General features: G+C 41.4%; 2 protein-coding genes across 2 annotated transcripts; both read right to left on the reverse strand.

Annotated features, from left to right (window-relative positions):
• Window positions 1-5,699: 5,699 nt before the first annotated feature.
• Window positions 5,700-10,312, reverse strand: LOC117525319 (zinc finger and BTB domain-containing protein 24-like; the record flags this gene model as incomplete). The annotated part of the gene is made up of 3 exons (XM_034187145.1): window positions 9,887-10,312; window positions 7,573-8,104; window positions 5,700-6,315 (listed from the first exon to the last, which is right to left on the reverse strand). Coding segments are annotated over exons 1-3 (1,215 nt in total), but the record flags the coding sequence as incomplete, so codon positions are not given.
• A 2,639-nt stretch (window positions 10,313-12,951) lies between these two features.
• LOC117525109 (gastrula zinc finger protein XlCGF57.1-like) lies at window positions 12,952-16,924 on the reverse strand. The gene is made up of 2 exons (XM_034186949.1): window positions 16,556-16,924; window positions 12,952-14,480 (listed from the first exon to the last, which is right to left on the reverse strand). The coding sequence occupies exons 1-2, from the start codon at window positions 16,728-16,730 to the stop codon at window positions 13,459-13,461; spliced, it is 1,197 nt and encodes a 398-aa protein (XP_034042840.1). The 5' UTR covers window positions 16,731-16,924; the 3' UTR covers window positions 12,952-13,458.
• Between the last annotated feature and the right edge of the window lie 4,292 nt (window positions 16,925-21,216).

The raw sequence follows: 21,216 nt of genomic DNA on the forward strand, positions 1-21,216 counted from the left end.
GGTAGCATATGAAGCAACGCCAGACTGTCACCAGAATTGTATGAAGTCTTCTCTGATGCAAGGACAGCCACACAAAATTTTGTAAAAAACGGTCCCTTGCTAACTGAGGTGTCTTGTCCACAAACAGACAAACAGATGCTGATGATGTCATCTTTTATTGTGGCCAGCCTAAGGCACACGTCTAATCAGCATCTTGATATGCCTCACCTTTGAGGTGGGATGGATTATCTCAGCAAAGAAGTGCCCACTAACACAGATTTAGATAGATTTGTCAACAATATTTGAGAGAAATAGGTCTTTTGTGTATATACATCATGTTTTAGACCTTTGAGTTCAGCTCATGAAAAATGGGAGCAAAAACAAAAGTGTTGTGTTTTTATTTTTGTTCAGTATAGTTTTTGTTCTGAGTGGGAAAAAAAACACCTAACGAAGGAGCCTAGGTTGAAAAATGTAGACTTTAACAAACATTACTACAACAAATGTAGTTAGTTCATCTGTCCGAAGCAGAATTAAAAGAAAGACATTAAAACTACATTGATATTTCTACCTGGATAAGGTAACACAAATTTGATACAAATTAGTGTGGTTCATTCTACGCACAAGTTAATTGTTGCAATCTCTCAGTTGGGGGAAACTCCCCACAAAAAGCTAACAAAACCCACTTCCTTCAGTGAATATAAAATTCATGTAATTCACTCGTTTGCTAAAGTGCTGGTGAGAACCTTCACAAAACACAGACATCAGTGTCGGCAACCTCAATACATTTATGTTTCTTGAAGTGTGACTTCCAGTTGAATCCTTTCTCACAAATGCTGCATTTGAACAGTTTTTCGCTGGTGTGTACAGTCATGTGCACCGTCAAGCTCCTTTTTTCTGCAAAAGCTTCATTACAAATGTAGCAGCTCTCTTGTATGGATTCTCAGAGTGGTTTTGAGTTTAAAACTCGTTACAAACTAAGCAGCTATAAGGTCTCTCTCCAATGTGAACTCTCATGTGTCCCTCGAGAGACGTGTTCAATGTAAAAGTTTTACTGCAGAATGAACAGCTATAAGGTTTTGATCCTGTGTGAATTCTCATGTGTTTTCTTAGTGTTGTTTTCAGTCTAAAATTCTTATTACAAACAGAGCAGCTGTAAGGTCTCTCTCCAGTGTGGATTCTCATGTGTCCAGTCAGAGTTGTGTTTAGTGTGAAGGTTCTGTTGCAAATGGAGCAACAGTAAGGTTTCACCCCCGTATGGGTTCTCGTGTGCATCACAAGTTGCTCCCGCCTCTTAAAACATTTCTTACAAACGGAACAGCTGAAAGGATTTTCTCTTTTGTTTTTTCATTTATCTTTGATGTCATTTTAGTAGAATGCAATGGACCCCAAACCTGGGGTCTAAAGTTGCACCCTAGGCTTAATAATTATCCTAACCAGATCTGGCATTGTATCCGAGGGCTCTCTTCAAGATGGTGATCGTTCCCTTAATCGCAGACAACTGCACCTCATGTGCACTTGGGTGACCGGGGATTGCCTCAAGGTATTTCTTCAGGTTTTTCTTCATCAGGCCTGTTGCTCCCACCACAACTGGGATGATATCGATGTTTTTCAATGACCATGTTGTTCTTAGGTCATTTTTCAGGTCTTGGTATTTCGAGATCTTTCCCCTTTCAGCTCGATTCAGGCCGTAGTCATTGGGGACTGTCACATCAATGATTTTGGCTGTTTTCTCTTGCTTGTTCCAGATGACAATATCAGGTTTGATTGCACCTCCTTCAATGTGTCTTCCTGCTGGGATCTCTTTGTCGTAGAAGATCGCTACTTTTCCGTTGGATGAGACTGGTACTGGCTCGTGCTCCCAGACATGTTCTTTGACTTCCATCTCCAGTTCCTTGCATATCTTCCAGTGGAGATATTGACAGATCTTGTTGTGTCTGGATGTATAATGCCCATCTGCCATGAGGATCTGGCATGCTGAAGTTAGATGGTTTACACTCTCAACAGCTGTATGACAGAATCGGCATTTATCATTCTGTGATATCCCTGCCATTTTTTTTGAAGCCATTTGTTAGAAGTCCCTGATCTTGTGCTCCAATCAGAATTCTTTCTCCATCGAAACCAAGTTTTCCATTTTTTAGCCGCTGCATTGATCCAACTTTGTCAATGTATTCCTTTTCGAGTTCTTCTTGGAAACGTCCGGCTCTTTTGTGCTGTTTCCATCTTTCCACTCGATGTTTTCCTTCTCTTTTGCTGTATTGTTCTCTGGTCTGTCTTGCAAGTTTTGTTGCAGGCATGAGACTGTTGCTTTTTCTCTCTTGTATAAGTTCTCCGCCAAAGTTTTTTGCCAGTTTAGTGATTGAGGTCCGTTCAGTTATGGCCTCGTGGTGCTGTGTGACCGTTTTTATGATTTCTTCCTCAGAGCTCTTTAAGTACTGTCCAATACTTACTATTGATGCTCTGTAGGCCTGGTTGATTTCAGTGAGACCCATACCGCCTTCTCTGCGAGGGAGATATAGTCTGTCCATGCACTGATTTCTGTATGTGATTTTGTGGAGGGTGAGCATCTTCCTGGTTTTTGTGTCCAATTTATTAAGCTCACATTGTGGCCAGTTCACTATGCCAAACCCATAGGTCACCACTGGTATTGCAAACTGGTTTATGGCTGTGATCTTGTTTTTTGGTGTCAGCTGTGTTTTGCAGATCTTTTTTAAGCGGTTTAGGTATTCTTTTGTTGTTTTTGTTCTCATTTTCTTGTGCTCAACTGTATTACTTTGTTCAATTCCCAAGTATTTGTATGTGGAGTCTGCAGCCAGATGTTCAATGTAGTTCCTTTCGTCCAATTGTATGTTTTCGGTTTTTGTTTTTTTTTCCTTTTGTCATTGTGCATTTTGAGCATTTATCCAGTCCAAATTCCATGCCAATGTCTTTTGAGAACTTATGGACAATTTCCATGAGCTGCCTGAGTCCGTTTTTTGTGTTGGCATAAATTTTCAAATTGTCCATGAACAACAGATGGTTCACAAGTTTTTGGTTTTCCTTTCCTTTGTCTTTACTTAAGTCATATCCAATGTCATGCTCCTTCAGGATTTTGCTGAGCGGGTCCATGATTAAGCAGAATAAGAGAGGCGAAAGGCTGTCTCCCTGAAGTATCCCTCTCTGAACTCGTACGTCTGGAATTATTTGTCCCTCTGTGTGATTGAGGGTGATGGTGGTGTTCAACTTGTTCATTTGTGCTCTCAGGAAAGATCTTATTTCCTCATTGATGTTGTAGAGTTCTAAGCACCTCATGATCCAGGAGTGTGGTACACTGTGAAATGCCTTTTTGTAGTCAATCCAGGCCATGCTGAGGTTCCTCTGCCTTGTTTTGCAGTCCTCCAGGATAACTTTGTCAATAACTGGTCTTTAGCTCCTAATCTTCTTTTGGAACATCCTTTCTGTTCATTTTCCAGGTAGCAACCAGTGTCAAGATGTTCATAAATGGCATCAGTTATGATTCCTGTCAGCCATTTGTACGTTGTTGTTAGGCAGCAGATGGGTCTGTACTTGTTGGGAAGCTGTGTTTCCATGGTCTTTGGAATTAGGCTTGTGTTCCCAGTCGTTAGCCAGTCTGGTGTGTCCTCTTCTCCGTTCAATATTTTTGTGAAAGCCACAGCATAATGTTGGTGTAATGCTGTCAGTCTTTTCAGCCAAAAATTTGGGATTTTGTCGATGCCAGGTGCCTTGAAGTTACTGTATTCACTCATTTTCTTTCTGATCTCCTCTTCAGTGTTGTTTTGGGTCTTCAAAGAGCGGTCTCCAGAATTTTTCAATTTCCTCTCTCTCAGGTGGCTGTTGTACTTCTATTGTGTCGTTTGCCAGCTTTCTGTACACTAGTCTGGGATTTTTTGCAAATAGTTTGTTTATCTGTTTTGCTTGTATTTTCTTGTCTTTGTTCCTAATTTGTGCTGCGAAAGCTTTTACTAAGGCTTGATGTTCAACCAGCCTTCCACTTAGCAGTTTGTCTTCAACATTGTATTTTCTTTTAATGCGATTTATTTTTTTAAGAAGATTCTTTTTGTGGTTCTTGTTTCCCAAAAATGTGGCCATTTGGGAGATCTCTGCTCTTAGGCGGCTGATTTTTTGTTGTAATTTCTTTTTCCATCGTGGCATGGTATTCTTTTCTTATTTGTGGTTCTGTTTCTCTCCAAATCTTGTGGGGCTAATTTACTTTGTATGTACCATGCCGCTCCATAATTTACGGAGTTTAACTCTGTCAATGTGGCTCCTTTTGGGAGCCGTTTGGTCAGTCCTATGTTAACTTTTTGCAGGATATTTTTAAATTTTGTATTCTCCTTTAGTTTAGTCAGCTTTAGGCGCTCTTTCATGTCCATTTTTTTTGTTTCTTCAATCTTATTTGCCAATTCCTCTTCTAGTTCCTGCTGTTCTGGGTCTGTGTGCACCTGTATATTATTTTGTAGATGAGCTGGTGAATTGTTCATTTTTTCTGGGAGTAGCATGTTGCTCGTTTTTTCGGGGGGCAATGAGTTGTTCATTTTTTCGGGGGGCAGTAAATGGTTCGTTTTTTCGGGGTGCAGTGAGTTGTTCGTTTTTTTAGGGGGCAGTGAATGGTTTGTTTTTTCGGGAAGCAGTGAGTTGTTTGTTTTTTTAGGGGGCAGTGAATGGTTTGTTTTTTCGGGAGGCAGTGAGTTGTTCGTTTTTTTAGGGTGCAGTGAATGGTTAGTTTTTTCGGGGGGCAATGAGTTGTTCATTTTTTCGGGGGGCAGTAAATGGTTCGTTTTTTCGGGGTGCAGTGAGTTCGTTTTTTTAGGGGGTAGTGAATGGTTTGTTTTTTCGGGAGGCAGTGAGTTGTTAGTTTTTTTAGGGGGCAGTGAATGGTTAGTTTTTTTGGGAGGGAGTGAATGGTTTGTTTTTTCGGGAGGGAGTGAATGGTTTGTTTTTTCGGGAGGCAGTGAATGGTTTGTTTTTTCAGGAGGCAGTGAATGGTTTGTTTTTTCAGGAGGCAGTGAGTTGTTCGTTTTTTTAGGGGGCAGTGAATGGTTATTTTTTTGTGGAGGCAGTGAATGGTTTGTTTTTTCGGGTGGCAGTGGATGGTTTGTTTTTTTCGGGGATATACTTTTTTTGAGGGTAATCATTTTTTGGTGGTGTAATGGGTTGCGTCAGAGGGCAAATGCCATCTCTTATCATTTGCTCAACCTCCTGTTGCATCGTTTTTATTTCATTATCCGAGAAATGTTTTTGTTTGATAAAGTTTGATTTTTGGGTTGTGAGATTCTTACATGTGATGTCTTTCTTATTTGGGCAGTGACTCCTTTTAAACTGGAGTTGCTTCCCTTTATCCATCAACTGATAATCTTTTATCACTTCCTTTTGGGCTTCTTCCTTTATTTTTTTTATTTCTTCTGCCGCCAGGTATTTTGCGATTTGTGAGGCGATCGATTCCAGTTTTGCGGTTGTGGTGGCTTCTTTCTTTTGTGGTGGTAAATCCGCTTCTTTTATGCGTTCCTCAAATACTATCTTTTTCTTTCTGCCCCACTTCTCATGCCTTGAGTAAGTGAAGCAGTGAAAGATCTTTTTTTCTCATCAATGGTCCAATTAACTGTGGCGTAGTTTCGTCTGTTTCTTCTGGTCCATTGATGTTGTTGTTGCTGGAGTCCAGGATGAGAACTATGCTGATCTGCTGGATTATCCAGCTGAGTGTTCTTCTGTTCAGTTCCAGAACTGTCTGAACTCCTGCCACTGGTATCTGGTTGTAAATGACTGTTTGGACCCGAGTTGCTGGCTGGTTGTGGTCCTCCATCGTCCTCTCCATCAGCTTCTGCTGTCAGTGTTCTGTGTACAGATGAGCTGCTGGCTACAGGCTCAGTCTCTGTGCTCTCATCACTTCGGCTTTGATGAAGCTGTGATGACTCTGGTTTTTCATCATCATTTTCACTCTTCACAGGGACAGCAGTGAAACCAAACTTGGTGAGATCTGCCTCCTCCAGCTGCTGAACCTGCTCTCCCTGCTGACTTATCCACAGCTTCTCTTCCTCTTTAATGTCCTCCTGGTCAACACTCAGATTCCATTCCTGGTGTTCAGGGAGAGTTTCTTCTTTAATCACCAACAATGGCTGCATGTCTGCTTTGTACAAGCGAACTCGAGGATTAAAAGCAGCTTCCAGAACTTTCCGTCCTTTGTTCTCGTCTTTTAAACGATGAATTTCTTCTTCAAAGTTTGCAATCAATCCTGCTAACAACTCAAATACTTCATCAGCAGCTGTTGGCAGTTGTTTCAGACTGTCCCTCAGCTGTTGGGCTTTAGATATGTTTGTAGAAAACCTGCTCTGGATCAGAGAACTTCAGGCTTGAAAACAGCTTCCAGCACGTTGACTAGTTTCTTCTCTTCTTTAAATCTACTCGTTTCTTCTTGCTGCTCTGCGATCTGTTTGTTTCTACCAACTCAAATATCTCAGCATTAGCAGCAGTTAGCCGCTGTTTCAACAACCTTCTCTGCTCTTCCACCTTTTCACGCTAACTTCACCTTTTCTTCTTCTTCCGGTTTACCTTTGTGCTTCTGGAGCTCTTCAAAAAACATATTTGAGGATCACAGAGTGAAATTTGATCTGTTCAGAGAAGAGTTTCCAGCGTCTCCAGCTAACTAGCTTTAGCCTCGCCCGAAGTGAAACTTCCAAACAAATCTTTTACCACAAGTAGGGCAACTAAATGGTTTCTCTCCTCTATGTACTCTCACATGCTGCTTCAGATTCCACTTATGGACAAATCTTTTATTGCACTGAGAGCAGCTAAATGGCTTCTTTGTGATGCTGCCAGATGTTTGTTCTAAAGAAATATCTGAATCCAGTTCTTCCCAGTCTTTTCCATCAGATTCTTTTGTTTTAATATATAGAGTTGAGCTGCTGGTGAGAGGCCCCGCCTCTCTGTTTTCCATGCCTGAAATTTTGTCATAACTAACTCGAATGAAGTTGAACTTCCAAGGCAGTTTAGAATTTTTGTGAATTCTCATATGCTTTTTCAGAGTCCCCTTGTGGAAAAACAATTTAGCACATGTGGCACAACCAAATGGTTTCTCTTCTCTTCTTTTTTTGTCTTTTGTTTTTTCATTTATCTTTGATGTCTTTTTAGTAGAATGCAATGGGCCCCAAACCTGGGGTATAAAGTTGCATCCTAGGTTCTATAGTTATCTTAACCAGATCTGGCATTGTATCCGAGGGCTCTCTTCAAGATGGTGATCGTTCCCTTAATCGCAGACAACTGCACCTCATGTGCACTTGGGTGACCGGGGATTGCCTCAAGGTATTTCTTCAGGTTCTTCTTCATCAGGCCTGTTGCTCCTACCACAACTGGAATGATATTGATGTCTTTCAATGACCATGTTGTTCTTAGGTCATTTTTCAGGTCTTGGTATTTTGAGATCTTTCCCCTTTCAGCTCGATTCAGGCCGTAATCATTGGGGACTGTCACATCAATGATTTTGGCTGTTTTCTCTTGCTTGTTCCAGATGACAATATCAGGTTTGATTGCACCTCCTTCTATGTGTCTTCCTGCTGGGATCTCTTTGTCATAGAAGATCGTTATTTTTCCGCTGGATGAGACTGGTGTTGGCTCTGTATATGGATTCTCATGTGGTCCTTCAGGTGGTGTTTGTAGCCAAATCTCTTCTCACACTCGGAGCAGCTAAACAGTTTATCTCCAGTGTAACACCTCATGTCATCTATATGAGCGCTGCTGTTTTCCAGAGAACTAAAACCTGACTGTTTGCCGATTGCCTTCCAGTCGTCATCATCAATGTTATCACTCTCAGAAGACTTATCAGGATTTGGATGGAGGTTTCTACCTGGGTGTGGTCCATCTCTGCCCGGTCCATCATGTTCTGTTTTCATATTTTCAGTCCGTTGCTCTGCCTCTCTGTTCCAGTCTGGATGAAGCTCTGACGACTGAGGTTTTTCTTCATCTTCACTCTTCACATGGACAGAGGGGAATGGCATCTTTGTGATATCCTCCTGTCGTTCCTCTTTAATGCATGGGGAATCTGGATCCCCCTCTTCTACATCGGGACTCCACTTCTGCTGCTCAGGGTAAGAGCCCTGATTAGCCACAAACACCCGCTGCACATCTGTAGAACACACTAAAACACACACATACAGACACACACAGTAAAAAACTGACCTCCTATGACTGAAACTTTTAATACAATTATAAATTAGATTTTCACAACCTTGAGAGAAGACACCTGCCAAATTCAAACTGTGATAAAATGTTGTGACTTGGTGTTTTTAGTAAATCTACAAACTGTAATCCTGTCTGGAGCATATTTGAAACCCACTTGCCGCAGAAATTCACTAACAAATACAATCTCTCTTACTATGAGAAAACAACAGTAACGTGATCATGATACTCATTTTACAAGTGAAAACTCTCCATTTCTGTTGAAATTTGCTAAATTCCTGACCATGTGAAAGCATGTGTGGAACGCACACATTCACCCACAATGAAATGGCGCCGCTGTTGCCAGACAATCACGCAACAATGATGAGATATACTTTATTGATCTCACAGTGGAGAAATTATGTTTACATTCCAGTTACCTCAGACAGCAGTTTAGTCCACAATTATTACTTGTTTACCATAATAATGGCACACATCAGAATTAAGGACAGCACATACACATTTGACATTGTTTATGTGCACTAAGTTTGAAGAAGTCCGTTATCCGAATTGAGACAAGTGGGTGAAGGCCACGCAGCAACCCTGAGATGCGCTGCCGTCGGCTTGGGGGGAGGAACGGGGGCTGCAGCTAAAACTGCACCGCCTCGCAGAAGGGGGAAGGAGTGATGTAAGCAGACGCCGGAGTGGGGAGTGTTGATGGGGGATAGGAGGGGGGTGGGGGGAGGGAATGGAGCATGCTTCAGTCCTGTGAAAAGCAGTTTATTGTCTTTGTGAGTTGAGATAAGAAAAGCCAAATGATCCCCAGGCTGAACAAATTCCTCTCGAGGGAAAACAGTCAGGCAATTTGTCCTTCAGGCTTGATAAGCCTGTAGTGTTATGGTTTGAGCAGTGAAAAACACTTTTAACAGTTCCACTTGAACAACCAAATTCCAATTATGAATTAAGAATATTCACCGGCCTCTGAAATCTTCAGCTTCATCTGCAAGGCACGCATCTGCTCCAAGATGTCATCCAATTTGCATCTGAGTTCAAGAGTCATCGCACTCTGAGAATGCACTGCCTTGCCAACCTCGTTAATCATGACGGACAATCAAGGGGCCGTGGGTCTTGATGCCGCCGTCTTGGCAATTTTCCGGTAGATCAGGGCAGCACATAAACCAAAAAGTACCAGCCCTGCTACCATAAGACCACAAACGAATAAATCCTCGACATCCGCAACGGAGAAAGGCGCCAAGCATGCCACACGCCAGGAACTCCAGGGGTCGAGAACATAGCCTGCAGGATACGTTCCATCTGGGCAGGTAGGATCCCCCGGTCCTGACCTTTTTGTAGAAAAAATGGTGTCAATAGCATTCAGAGACCAGCTGATCAATTCCATGGTTAATCCAACAGTAGTCCAATAGATCCAGTATCCAATACAATTTGAGGAAGTCACAGTCTGGAGAAGTAGGGACTTGACGGTTAAAGCAGAGAACAGAGATAAGGGAGAGTGGAGATGTGACCGCCCTCGTCGGAGTCCCAAGCACAAGCATCATGCAGTCTTCTTCCATGTTCACAAGTTACAGAAGTGAAAGAAAAACTACTACTAAAATTACTTTGAGAAGAAGAATCTACGATTAATGATGCATAGAAAATTCTCCGTCTCAAAACGAAGCTGACGTTAGCCTAGCAACTTTAGCAGCAGAGTAAAAACGTTTCCGTCAACAACCAAAAAAAACAAAAAAAAAGCATAAAAACGAACCTGATGTCTGCTGCGTCACTTCAGATTTTAAAAGCACTTTCAGCAGTTTACGGTGACCATATTCCATTTCTCGGTGTTTGTAAAATTCTACACTGAAGTTTTCTTGTATTTTTTTCACTTACTGTTAAACTGCAAACACATCAACTGTCAGTGAACGGAAATACTTCAGAATAAAATAACCATGCTAAAACGACTGCAAAATGTTCGTTTTATATCACACTATTCCAAAGCTTATTGCATTTGTCATTCTACTTAATAGTAGAAACATTTCACATACTCTGTTCTGCACAAATCAATAAAGGTTTCACTAATATTCTTTTATTTTGAAAGTATTAAAATAACACTGACTGAACTCTACTGTGGGTAACTTTCCTAAAAGATAGTGGAGAAGCTTGAATCTTCGACTGGACTGGGTTGCTTGACGCGAGGACGTTTCACTTCAAATCGCAGAAGCTTCCTCAGCTAAAATTCTTGCTCTGGTGGTCTGACTTCTGTCTTGACTCTTGTAGAGAAGAATAATCGAGAAGTCACAAAAGCTGGAGTTTTAAACCTAACCAAACCCCTCCTACCGAGAGGCAGACTGCTATAGGCTAGTCTGCCTCTCAGAGCAAGAATTTTAGCTGAGGAAGCTTCTGCGATTTGAAGCGAAACGTCCTCGCGTCAAGCAACCCAGTCCAGTCGAAGATTCAAGCTTCTCTACTATGGAAACCACCTGGACAACTGAGAGCCTACACAGAAACATTCCTAAAAGATGGCGCCTGTTATCTTTTCTTAGCAATCTTGCTCTTTCCTTTAGAAAGTTCATGTGACATCGAGAAGAAACTAACAGTCAAATCCATTGTGTCTGGAAAATGCGTGTTTCAATAAAAGTTGTGTTATTCAATGACGAGCAAATGAAGCTTTTTAAAGTTTTGAACCTTGAGGAATCAATGTGTCGGACTAAGATTTGTTCATAGCACTGCGGCCATCTGCTGGCGAAGTGGGTGCAATGCAGCAGCACTCTGACCACTTATCCAGTTTCATTACCCAAATTGCAATGTGAAAATGAATAAATACTTACAAAATCAGTGAAGCAGTTCCGATTTGTGGTTGCTCGTAACAAATATTATATAATAGCATCTTTCACAAATATGACAATCATACAACCGCCAAAGTCTCGCGTACAGCCAGCGACACACTGCAAATGTTAGCAACTTCTCAGGGAACATATAAACATCTGAATAGATTGGTGCTAAAACCTGAGCTGTTCCACTGATTTCATGTGTATGCACCATAACAAACACCACATAGCATTATGGGTAACAGCAAAACAAGGTATATGGCTGACTAGGTAATGATGAAAAACAGAAATCTTTAATTGCAGTGTTTTTGAAGACATAAAATCTGGTCTGGGAGCATGTGCAGTTGATACACTTCAAAGCATCCCCCACATTGCAGAATGGCCTTGGATGGCAACCATCCAGAGAGACAACCAGTCCATCTCTCCAAAGTAGCCATTTATCAGACACAGCCAGGTAAAATGTGGGCATCCCCTTGGCGTTATCAAATTGTTGGGGCCCTCAACACTGAAGCACATGTGCACTGGATTGTCGTCAGAGAATCGCACCACATGGCCAAAGTGAGGAGAGTGCTGCAGAGCGCTGCCTGTGCTCTGACTGAGCTGTGTGAGAGATCTGTCTGTTAAACTCTGTTTACTGAGGTGAGACATCAGCAAAATAACAATTTAATCACAATGATGCAGAAAAATGTTGCTTTTGAAAAAAGAAGCGTGTCATTTCTCTTAGTGTTCGTGGTTTGATGATGACATCATGCCTGTTCAGTGTTTGTGTCATTCAGTCTGACAGTCCGAGCCCGTCCACTGTCCTTCACTTTAAAGGCTCATGGTTTAATTCAGTCCTGGTTAATGGCCACTAGGGATGTAACAGTTATGATACATAATTGCATCACTGTTCCCACAAATTCCCACCGCGGCAGCCTCACCAGGCATCACAGTACACGTGCAACAAATGCAGCAGAGATTGTCACTCGCGCATTTGACTGGATCTGCACCTGCATTTGTGCAGATGGGAACAAAACACAAAAATTTCCTGTATAGTTATATTGTCAACTGTGTTGGTAGCATGGCCCAAGCAGAGGGTCACCCCTTTGAGTCTGGTCTGCTTGAGGTTTCTTCTTCAAATCATCAGAGGGAGTTTTTCCTTGCCACTGTTGCCTGTGTGCTTGCTCAAAGGGCTGGTAAGGTTAGACCTTACTTGTGTGACACACATTGAGCCAGCTTTGTTGTGATTTGGCACTATATAAATGAAATAATTTGAAACTGAACTGAAAAAGTGTATAAAAACAAAAAAGCAAAAACAAATAAAAAACTGGATACTACACCATTGTCTCCTGCAGACGGACGGATGCCAGGAGATGCAGAAAGTAATTATTGTGAATTATAAATTGTAATCCTTAATGGTATGTTTCCTATTTGTATATTTTATAAATTATTTCTTATTGTTCTGCAAGAGGTCAGTTTTTCATCTGTGCAGTTGACTTTTTTATAATTTTTTTTAAGTTCAATACAGGATTCACGATACGAATATCAAGATTCATGATGCTGCTAGTTCACTAATACAAATGCCGCCTTTACTACAAATTTAAAATTACAAGAAAAACACACAAACCTGTACATTGCTTAAATGAAGCGTGACTGCGGTACAGCAGATAAATAAATGTTGGCTACATTCTTAACCCTCATCTCTGTGGGAGCCTTTGCAGTGAAAAATAAGTAGTCTTTTGCTTTACTTTCATTTTCAAATCAAAATTTCCAAGACTCAATTTTGTCTTGATCTCATTGATCTAATATTTATGATTCATAAACATGATTTTTTTTTTTGTTTTTATTTCAGAATTCTGACTGAAGCCATTTAAAAATAATAATAATAATTCTTATTATTCTGTACTTCCCAGCTGAGCTTAAACACTTTTGCTCCAGTTTCAAATTTTGAACTAAATACATTCAGATCACACACACACACACACACACACACACACACACACACACACACACACACACACACACACACACACACACCACACACACACACACACACACACACACACACACACACACACACACACCCCTCCAATACTCACCACATTTGCAAACATGGACATATGAGGTTAGGCTGAAAAGTTCTAAGGCTCCCCATGAAGGAGTAATGCATTAACTGCATTATAGTGAGCCTTAGAACTTTTCAGTCTATGCTCGTATTTTTTTAAAACAGTATATGTCAAATTAATATCAAAGGAGACATTTTAGCATTTAAAAAAGTAATAAATGTATCCTGTGTTGCTTTGTTTTAGTAAAATGCCTCTGACCACAAAGACAAACATTTTTTTCCTCTCTGTTGTGCGCCTGATCCGTAGATCAGTAGAACCAGATCTCCAATCTGGACATAATCAAATGGTTAAAAATAGCTGTGGACTTAAAGGTGTTCAAAAAAAGTTTTTGATCACAGACATGACATCCTGATCTGAAAACTCAGTACATTCAAGAGTTATGATAGTCTTTTCCCTCAAACACGGTATTAAAAACCAGTTTGTCCTGTGTGGACCACGATATGTCTTCTCCAATCATTTTCTTTTTTGAAACCTTGATTGCAAACAGAACAGCTGTAAGGTTTATTGTGACATCTCATATGAGCCTTTAGATTGCTCCTACGGCCAAACCTTTTACCACATGTAGGGCAGCTGAACGGTTTCTCTCCTGTGTGAATTTTCATGTGACTATTGAGATTGTACTTGTGTCTGAATCTTGTGTGACACTGAGAGCAGCTAAACTTTTTCTCTGCCGTATGAACGATCATGTGTGACTTTAGGAGGGTCCGTTTACCAAACGTCATACCACATGAGGAACAGCTAAACGTGTTCTGTCCCCCATGGGTGACAATATGTTTCTTCAGGTTGTTCTGATAAGCGAATCGCTTGCCACACTCAGAGCAGCTAAATGTTTTCTCTTCTTTGTGAGTTATCATGTGATGCGTCAGATTGTTGTGGTAGGAAAATCTTTTGCCACACTGGGAGCAGCTAAATGGTTTCTCTTCTGTATGACTTGACATGTGTTTCCTTAAACTGTTCTGGTAAGCAAATCTTTTACCACAGTGGGAGCAACTCAGTGGTTTTTCTCCTGTGTTATATCTTCTATCACTTACAGGGACTTCGTTATTTTTCAGACATTTTCTAACAAACTGAGGACCTGAGGTGTCCTTCCAAACATCAGTCCTTCTACCAGTCTCGAGTTCTACAGAGTTTAAGGTTTGGTCATCAGTATCTGGCTGAAAGTAATCATGTGGATCTGAGTGTCTGGCTGGTTCTAGTTCTGTGCTGTGCTCTGATGACTGCAGAGTCTCTTTGTCATTTTCGGTCTTCACAGGAACAGGAGAGTGTGGAACCTTGGAGGGATCATCTCCCCCTCCCCCCTGACTGCTCCAGAATTCTTTCTGTTCCTCTTTCATGTGTGATGGTTCTGGATCCTCCTGGTCCAGACTGATGCACCACGGCTGCCACTCAGAGGTGACCTCTTCTTTATTCCCCAATAAACGCTGCACATCTACAGAAATATTAAACACAGACATTAAAACATGAAAATAATAAAATAAATTTTCAAACACCCCACAGTAACACGATCATTCAACTGATATAATTCAACTTTTTTTAAATAAAATATCAAATTATTTATATGATTTGTTGAGTGCTGGCACACATATGGATTAGAAAATGTTCCATATGGTCACCTCAGAAGTAATATTGCTCTAAATAAATGTTTGTGTGGCAGGCTATAGTAACTGATCTCTGCGATTTTCAGTTGTCTGGTCCCAGCCAATCACTGCAGGAGGATGCCGTATAAAGGAGAGCAGAGAACCACTACAGTTCTGTTGCTGTTAGATCTCAGTGCTGCATTTGATACAGTGGATCATCATATTCTACTTGATAGGCTGGAAAATCATTTTGGGATTACTGGGAGGGCCCTTGCATGGCTGACGTCATACTTGACCAGTCGTTCTCACTGTGTTTTGTACAGTAACACTACCTCTAACCTTAGTAACATGAAATTTGGGGTTCCACAGGGGTCTGTCTTAGGCCCGTGCTTTTCTCCCTTTATAAAGCACCCCTTGGGCACATATTGCGGCATTTTGAGATTACCTTTCACTGCTTAGATCACAGCCCCTCCGGTGAGAAAAAATCCCCCCCGCATTGAAACTGGAAGTGAACTTACACGTGCGCTCATTGGTTGGTTGTGGTTGGGCGTATATGCTCGCGTAGGCGTACAGCCCGTGGAAATATAGACTGGAATGGACATGCGCGCCTCAATCTATTGGCGTCACTCAGGACAGGAAGGCGCCATTACTAAAGCTGGAGATGTGCAGATCATCAATAATAAACTGACCGCTTTTTTTGCACTAGCGTCGCAATTTTCTTAACGGATTTTAATACATGTAGGCTTGTTTGAAAGCCATTTGAAAGCTCTTTCCAATGAACCTATACATGTGTGGATGAAAAAAAAAAAACTTATGTAAAATGCAGAAATTTGGGGAAATTATGACAAACTGTGCTGTTTTTCTCTGTCTATTGTCGCTATTTGTTAACAGATTTTAATAAAAGTAGGCTTGTTTTAAAGCCCTTTAACTGCTCTTTCTAATGAACCCATACATGTCTGGGTAGAAAAAAAAATGTTTTATGTAAAGTGTGGATATTTGGGGAAAATATGCCATTCTGTTCATTTACTGTGATGTTTTTTTTTTCCTGTCATCATAATTCTCGATGGATTTTTATAAATGAAGCCTTGTAAGTTGTATTCATGCTGATTAAAAGCTCTAAGGAACCCATACATGCCTGGATAAAAAATCCTTATGTACTAAAATATAAATCTGAAGTATGCCTTGCCATTGTGCTCATTTACCTTGCTGCTTTTTCCACTGTAATATTATTGCTAATCTTTTAATGACAACAACATATATATGATTTTTACTAACATTTTATTACAAGTAGCTATAAAGCCATAAAAAGTACCTCCTCCATCCCCTCCAACCACACTGTTAAAATTTAAATGCTGCCTGTGATCATGTACATATCATATTAAACAACTGCAAGTATATATATATAGACATAAATGTATTTAAATATTTTTGTTTCCATATTTGTATGTATGTGAACGCAGCTTAATGAAAAGAACTTAGGCCTTGAGTTATAGTCTGTATATCAATATTAAATTGCGACATAACGACTTTAAAATAGACATTTGTTTTACATAATTACATTAAGGCTATTGTACAGTTCATTTCAGTATTGGAGAATTTGTTTTTGTAGTTGGTGCAGTTGATGGTGAAGCACTGGCTGCATTTTTTCTCCTCATTTCACTTCTGTTTAACTGGCTCAAGCTGCTCTCTCCACCCTTAGTAATGGCCGTCGTGCGGCACACCGCTAGTCACGTGACGTTCATTCCATTCTCTATTTCCATGGTACAGCCACTCCGTTTGTTTTACCCTTCGTGCTGGTTGCTATGGTGTGCAGTGCATTATGGGAGGCAAGTCAGAAGAATTGTTTTTACTTTTCAAATAATTATTATTTATAGAAGAATAATTAACATATAATAAATATTAAAAGTGTGATGTAAAATAAACAAACCTGCTGTTCGAACCATAGTGCCCAGTAGATGTCGCTGTTGGTGGTTTTCCTCCTTTGAACGACACAGTTCCGCCTCATATTCTGCAAATGTTCTTTCAAACAGCCCAAATATCTCCTCAGCAGCTGCGTTTAGTCTCTGCGTCACCAGCGCTCTCAAGATTTGGACTTTAGACATTTTCACACAAAGGCAAACGGCTTTTTTCTCATGACACACTCCCTGTCAATCACGCTGACGCCCCGCCTCCCGTCGATATGTTTCCAGCTAGCTAGCTAAGCTGATAAGCTAGTACCAGGTATAGCGAACAAAGTACACTCAGACTCGTTCGTCCTGAAACAGAAACGCTCTGAAGACTCGTTCTTACCGGATGTCTCAGACACGTCACCGAGTTAGCGAAGTTAGCTGCAGTGAAGACGAGCATAACGACGCTGAGTTTCAAAATAAAATTACATCAACTTTTTAATTAGAAAATAAGGCGTTTTTCAAAGTTTAAAAAAGTCTATGTTGATCTGTTGTATGCATTAAATATTAAGGAGACGTGATAGCGTGAGATAAAGAGTTTTACCTTTTTTTGCATTTATTTTATTTTTAAACGTTACCTCCGTTTACAGATAGAAGGGGCAGAAGTTGACGTGGTCAAAGGGCCACGTGAGGGATTTAAAACCATAATGCTTATATCTTATTGGAGCTTATTCAACATCTTGTGATTTTTGTTAACCTTATGATGTCACAAAGGATTGATAGGTATGAATGTAAACACAGACCCTTCTTGTGTTGGTTGATGGACATATATGCGCTCTAAAGTTAAACCAAAGCCAAACCTCACACATGGTTCCGACAATGTTAGCTGAAGACACGACAGCGACCAGTTAGCACATAGCGACAAATGATGGACGTGTTTGAAACTATCAAATCAAATCAATTTTATTCATATAGCGCCAAATCACAACAAACAGTTGCCCCAAGGCACTTTATATTGTAAGGCAAGGCCATACAATAATTACGGAAAAACCCCAACGGTCAAAACGACCCCCTGTGAGCAAGCACTTGGCGACAGTGGGAAGGAAAAACTCCCTTTTAACAGGAAGAAACCTCCAGCAGAACCAGGCTCAGGGAGGGGCAGTCTTCTGCTGGGACTGGTTGGGACTATGAAGTGGCCATTGATAGGACCCTGTATCTCAACACTGTGAAGCATCAAATAACGTTACTGTCACGAGATAAAGATGAACATCACTTCCTGTTAGCGTTAGGGTTGTGCCAGAACCGTGACGTTGGGTTGTTTAAATAACCATCTGCACTAATGGCCATTTGCTGATTGCAAATAGGTACAAGGGGCGATTGGTAAGTTTTGAGCCTGACCCCCCAAAAAAGTAGGGTGTGGTTCTCCATCTTCTCCATCTGAGAAACCATCATTTCTCGAGAATGTGTGACGTTTTGACTCACTGGGTGCAATGTTGAGAAATAATTGCTTCTCAGAAGGATGGAGAACCACACTGGGTCAAGCTCAAAAATTCTCAATCACCCCTCGTATAGTACAAATAGCAACAGCCTTTTATACTGTTGTATGTCTGAAAAATTTGTCTCTGCAAGTACAGGCAGAATATAAGTCAGTGTGTGCTGATTAAAGAGGACAAATCCTGCTGTCATGTTACTTCGTGAGCTTTTCTTTGTTTTTTTGCAAACCTTCTTCTCCTCTGGCCGTTTAATCCTCTGCAGGGCAGCTGGAGCTCAGCCGTTGGGTTTATCGGGAGGATTAGCCGCTTCTCCCTGTTTTATTCGTGTCACACACGTAAAGCAGCAACACAACATAACCCGTATGACAAGACGACGCTGAGGGGACCCAAGACTGCGGGAAACCTCCAGACCAGCCACATGACATCATTTATCTCTTGCACATGCATGAAAATAAATATACTGACATGCTGAGTTCCTACTGAAACACAGCGAGGAGTCATTTCATCAGGGTCAAAAGGTCAAAACTGGCTTTTTTAAATTATTTTCAAGAACAGCACTTAATTGGCACAAATACGAGGTCTATCAGAAAAGTATCCTACCTTTTTATTTTTTAAAAAACTATATGGATTTGAATGACGTGCGATTACACCAATCATGCTTGAACCCTCGTGCGCATGCGTGAGTTTTTTCACGCATGTCGGTGACGTCATTTCCCTGTGGGCAGGCCTTGAGTGAGATGTGGTCCTGCCCTCTCGGCTGAATTCCTTTGTTTCACACGCTGCTCGAGACGGCGCGCGTTGCTTTATCAAAATTTTTTCTGGACCTGTGAGGAATATCCGAGTGGACACTATTCGAGAAATTAAGCTGGTTTTCGGTGAAAAGTTTAACGGCTGATGAGAGATTATGGGGTGTTTCTGTTGCTGTAAGGACTTCCCACGCAGCGGGACGTCGCGCAGCGCTTCCAGGTGCCGTCGTCGGCCTGTTTTGACCTGAAAACATCCTAATTTAAGGCTTAATTCACCCAGGACTTCGTGAGAGAACAGAGAAGATTCAGAAGAGGCCGGCATGAGGACTTTATGCGGACATTCCACTGTTTAAGGACATTTTTTAATGAAAGACGTGCTCGCAAATTCGCCGAGTCGTTTCCGTGACGACTCGGCAAATCTGTGTGCGCCGCGACAGGAAAAACTCCTCCGTGTTGAAAACCATTTGTAAAATTCAGGCGGCTTTTGATGGCTTTCAACAAGTGAGTAACTGAGAAATTGTTTAACAGCTTGGGCATGTTCCAACTTGCCCGTTAAGGTTTCCAACGGAGGTGTTTTTCCTGTCGCGACCCCCCGCGGTTGGGTCCGGCCCAACATGCGACTCTGCCCACACGTTCTTTCATTACAAAATGTCCGTTAACAATGGAATGTCCGAATAAACTCCTCATGCCGACTTCTTCTGAAAGTTCTCTGTTCTCTGACGACTTACTGGGTCAACAGAGCCTGAAGTGTGGAAGTTTTCAACTTGAAACGGCGAGACGCTGCCACCTCGAAGCGCAGATCGCCGTCAGGCACCGTGGGCCGTCCTTAAAGCGACACTACCAGACCAAAAGCTCTCATCAGCCGTTAAAATTTTTTACCGTAAACCAGCTGAATTTATCGAATGGTGTCCACTCAGTTGTGCCTTACAGTTTTGAAAAAATTTTGATCAAACAAAGCAGCAGTCTCTGAGCCATTCCTAAACAATGAAAAAATCGACGAGAGGGTGGGCGACTCCTCACTCAAAGACTGCCCACAGGCGAATGACATAACCAACAGGCGTGAAAAAAAACTCTCGCATGCCCACGAGGGTATGGTTTTTGAAAAAAATAATAAGGTCGGATACTTTTCTAATCGACCTCGTATAAGCTTTTGTTGTATCCAGTCTGGTCTCTGTCCTCAGTGGTGACTGAAATCTGAGTGATGGGTGAATTCATTTTGTTGTTTTTGACTGTTACCATGGTAACAATGAATGACAGTAGATCAGGGGTCACCAGCACTGCTCCTGATGATCATCCATCCTGCATGATTTCACCATGTACCTGCTGCAACCACAGCTGGTTAGTCACGTCTGGTGTTTCCTTGCTCTTGACAGGTTTAGTTATTTAGGAGCGGGCGGAGCATGGAGAGATGGAAAACATGCTGGGCAAGACATCTCCAGAAGCAGGGTTGGTGACTCCTTGATTTAGAGCTGATAGAAACCAAAGTAATGACAGTATAACTGTCAGTTATTGATTTATTACAAGTAATCTGCTCAGTAACAATACTGAAAGGGATCAGACGCAAACCCTGCATACTCTGAACAAACATAACTTCCTTTTATGAAGACATCATGGCACCGCTGATCCAACCAATCAATCCCAAATATTTTGTTGATCAATATAAACTTCAGATCATCTCTCTAGCTCTAATGGCTGCAAAGATACGGGAGAAAATATGCTTTTGGATAAACTTGTGGACATTATGGACGATGCCAGTCACCCTCTGCACACCGTCATCAGCAACCAGAGGAGCCTCGTCAGCCACAGACTGCTCCTTCCCACGTGCAGGACCACCAGACTGAAAAACTCTTTTGTCCCTCAGGCCATCAAGACTGTACAACTCCTCACTTGGCGGGAGGAGGAGTAACGGGAAGACAGGGGACGGGAATGAGAAGAACAGTTGTAGCCAATAAGACAGTATTTTTGGTATTTATATTTGTATTTACAATTTGAAAATTGTCTCTTAATTCTACGTCTGATATTCTGTGTGCTTCTTACCCTGTGTGCTGCTATCCAATGATGTTGGAACCAGTTTCCCTAAGGGAGTCTTCCCAAGGGATTAATAAAATTCTGTCCAATCTAATCTCTTTGCACCATGTTTTTGTTGATCAAGTTCGGTGAAAATTCATCCCACTGTTTTTTTTGTTTTGTTTTGTTTTGTTGTTGTTGTTGATATCTTGTTCACACACAAGCATACACACACATACAACCAATTACAATGCCCTGCTTCACCAGCATACAGAGATATTTTGTATTAGCTTTGTTTTATTTTATTTTTTGTCCTTATCATTGACAGCACACAGTAATTACTAAAAGCTGACCTGAGAGGAGACGTGTGTGTCACTCAGTTGTCTGATGCACTGCAGCAGCAGCATCTATGAGGGCCCGGGGGGGGGCTGTGGTGTCCTCTACTCCACTGAAGGG

The sequence above is a fragment of the Thalassophryne amazonica genome, chromosome 14, assembly GCF_902500255.1.
Source record: "Thalassophryne amazonica chromosome 14, fThaAma1.1, whole genome shotgun sequence".
NCBI classification, from domain to species: Eukaryota; Metazoa; Chordata; class Actinopteri; order Batrachoidiformes; family Batrachoididae; genus Thalassophryne; species Thalassophryne amazonica.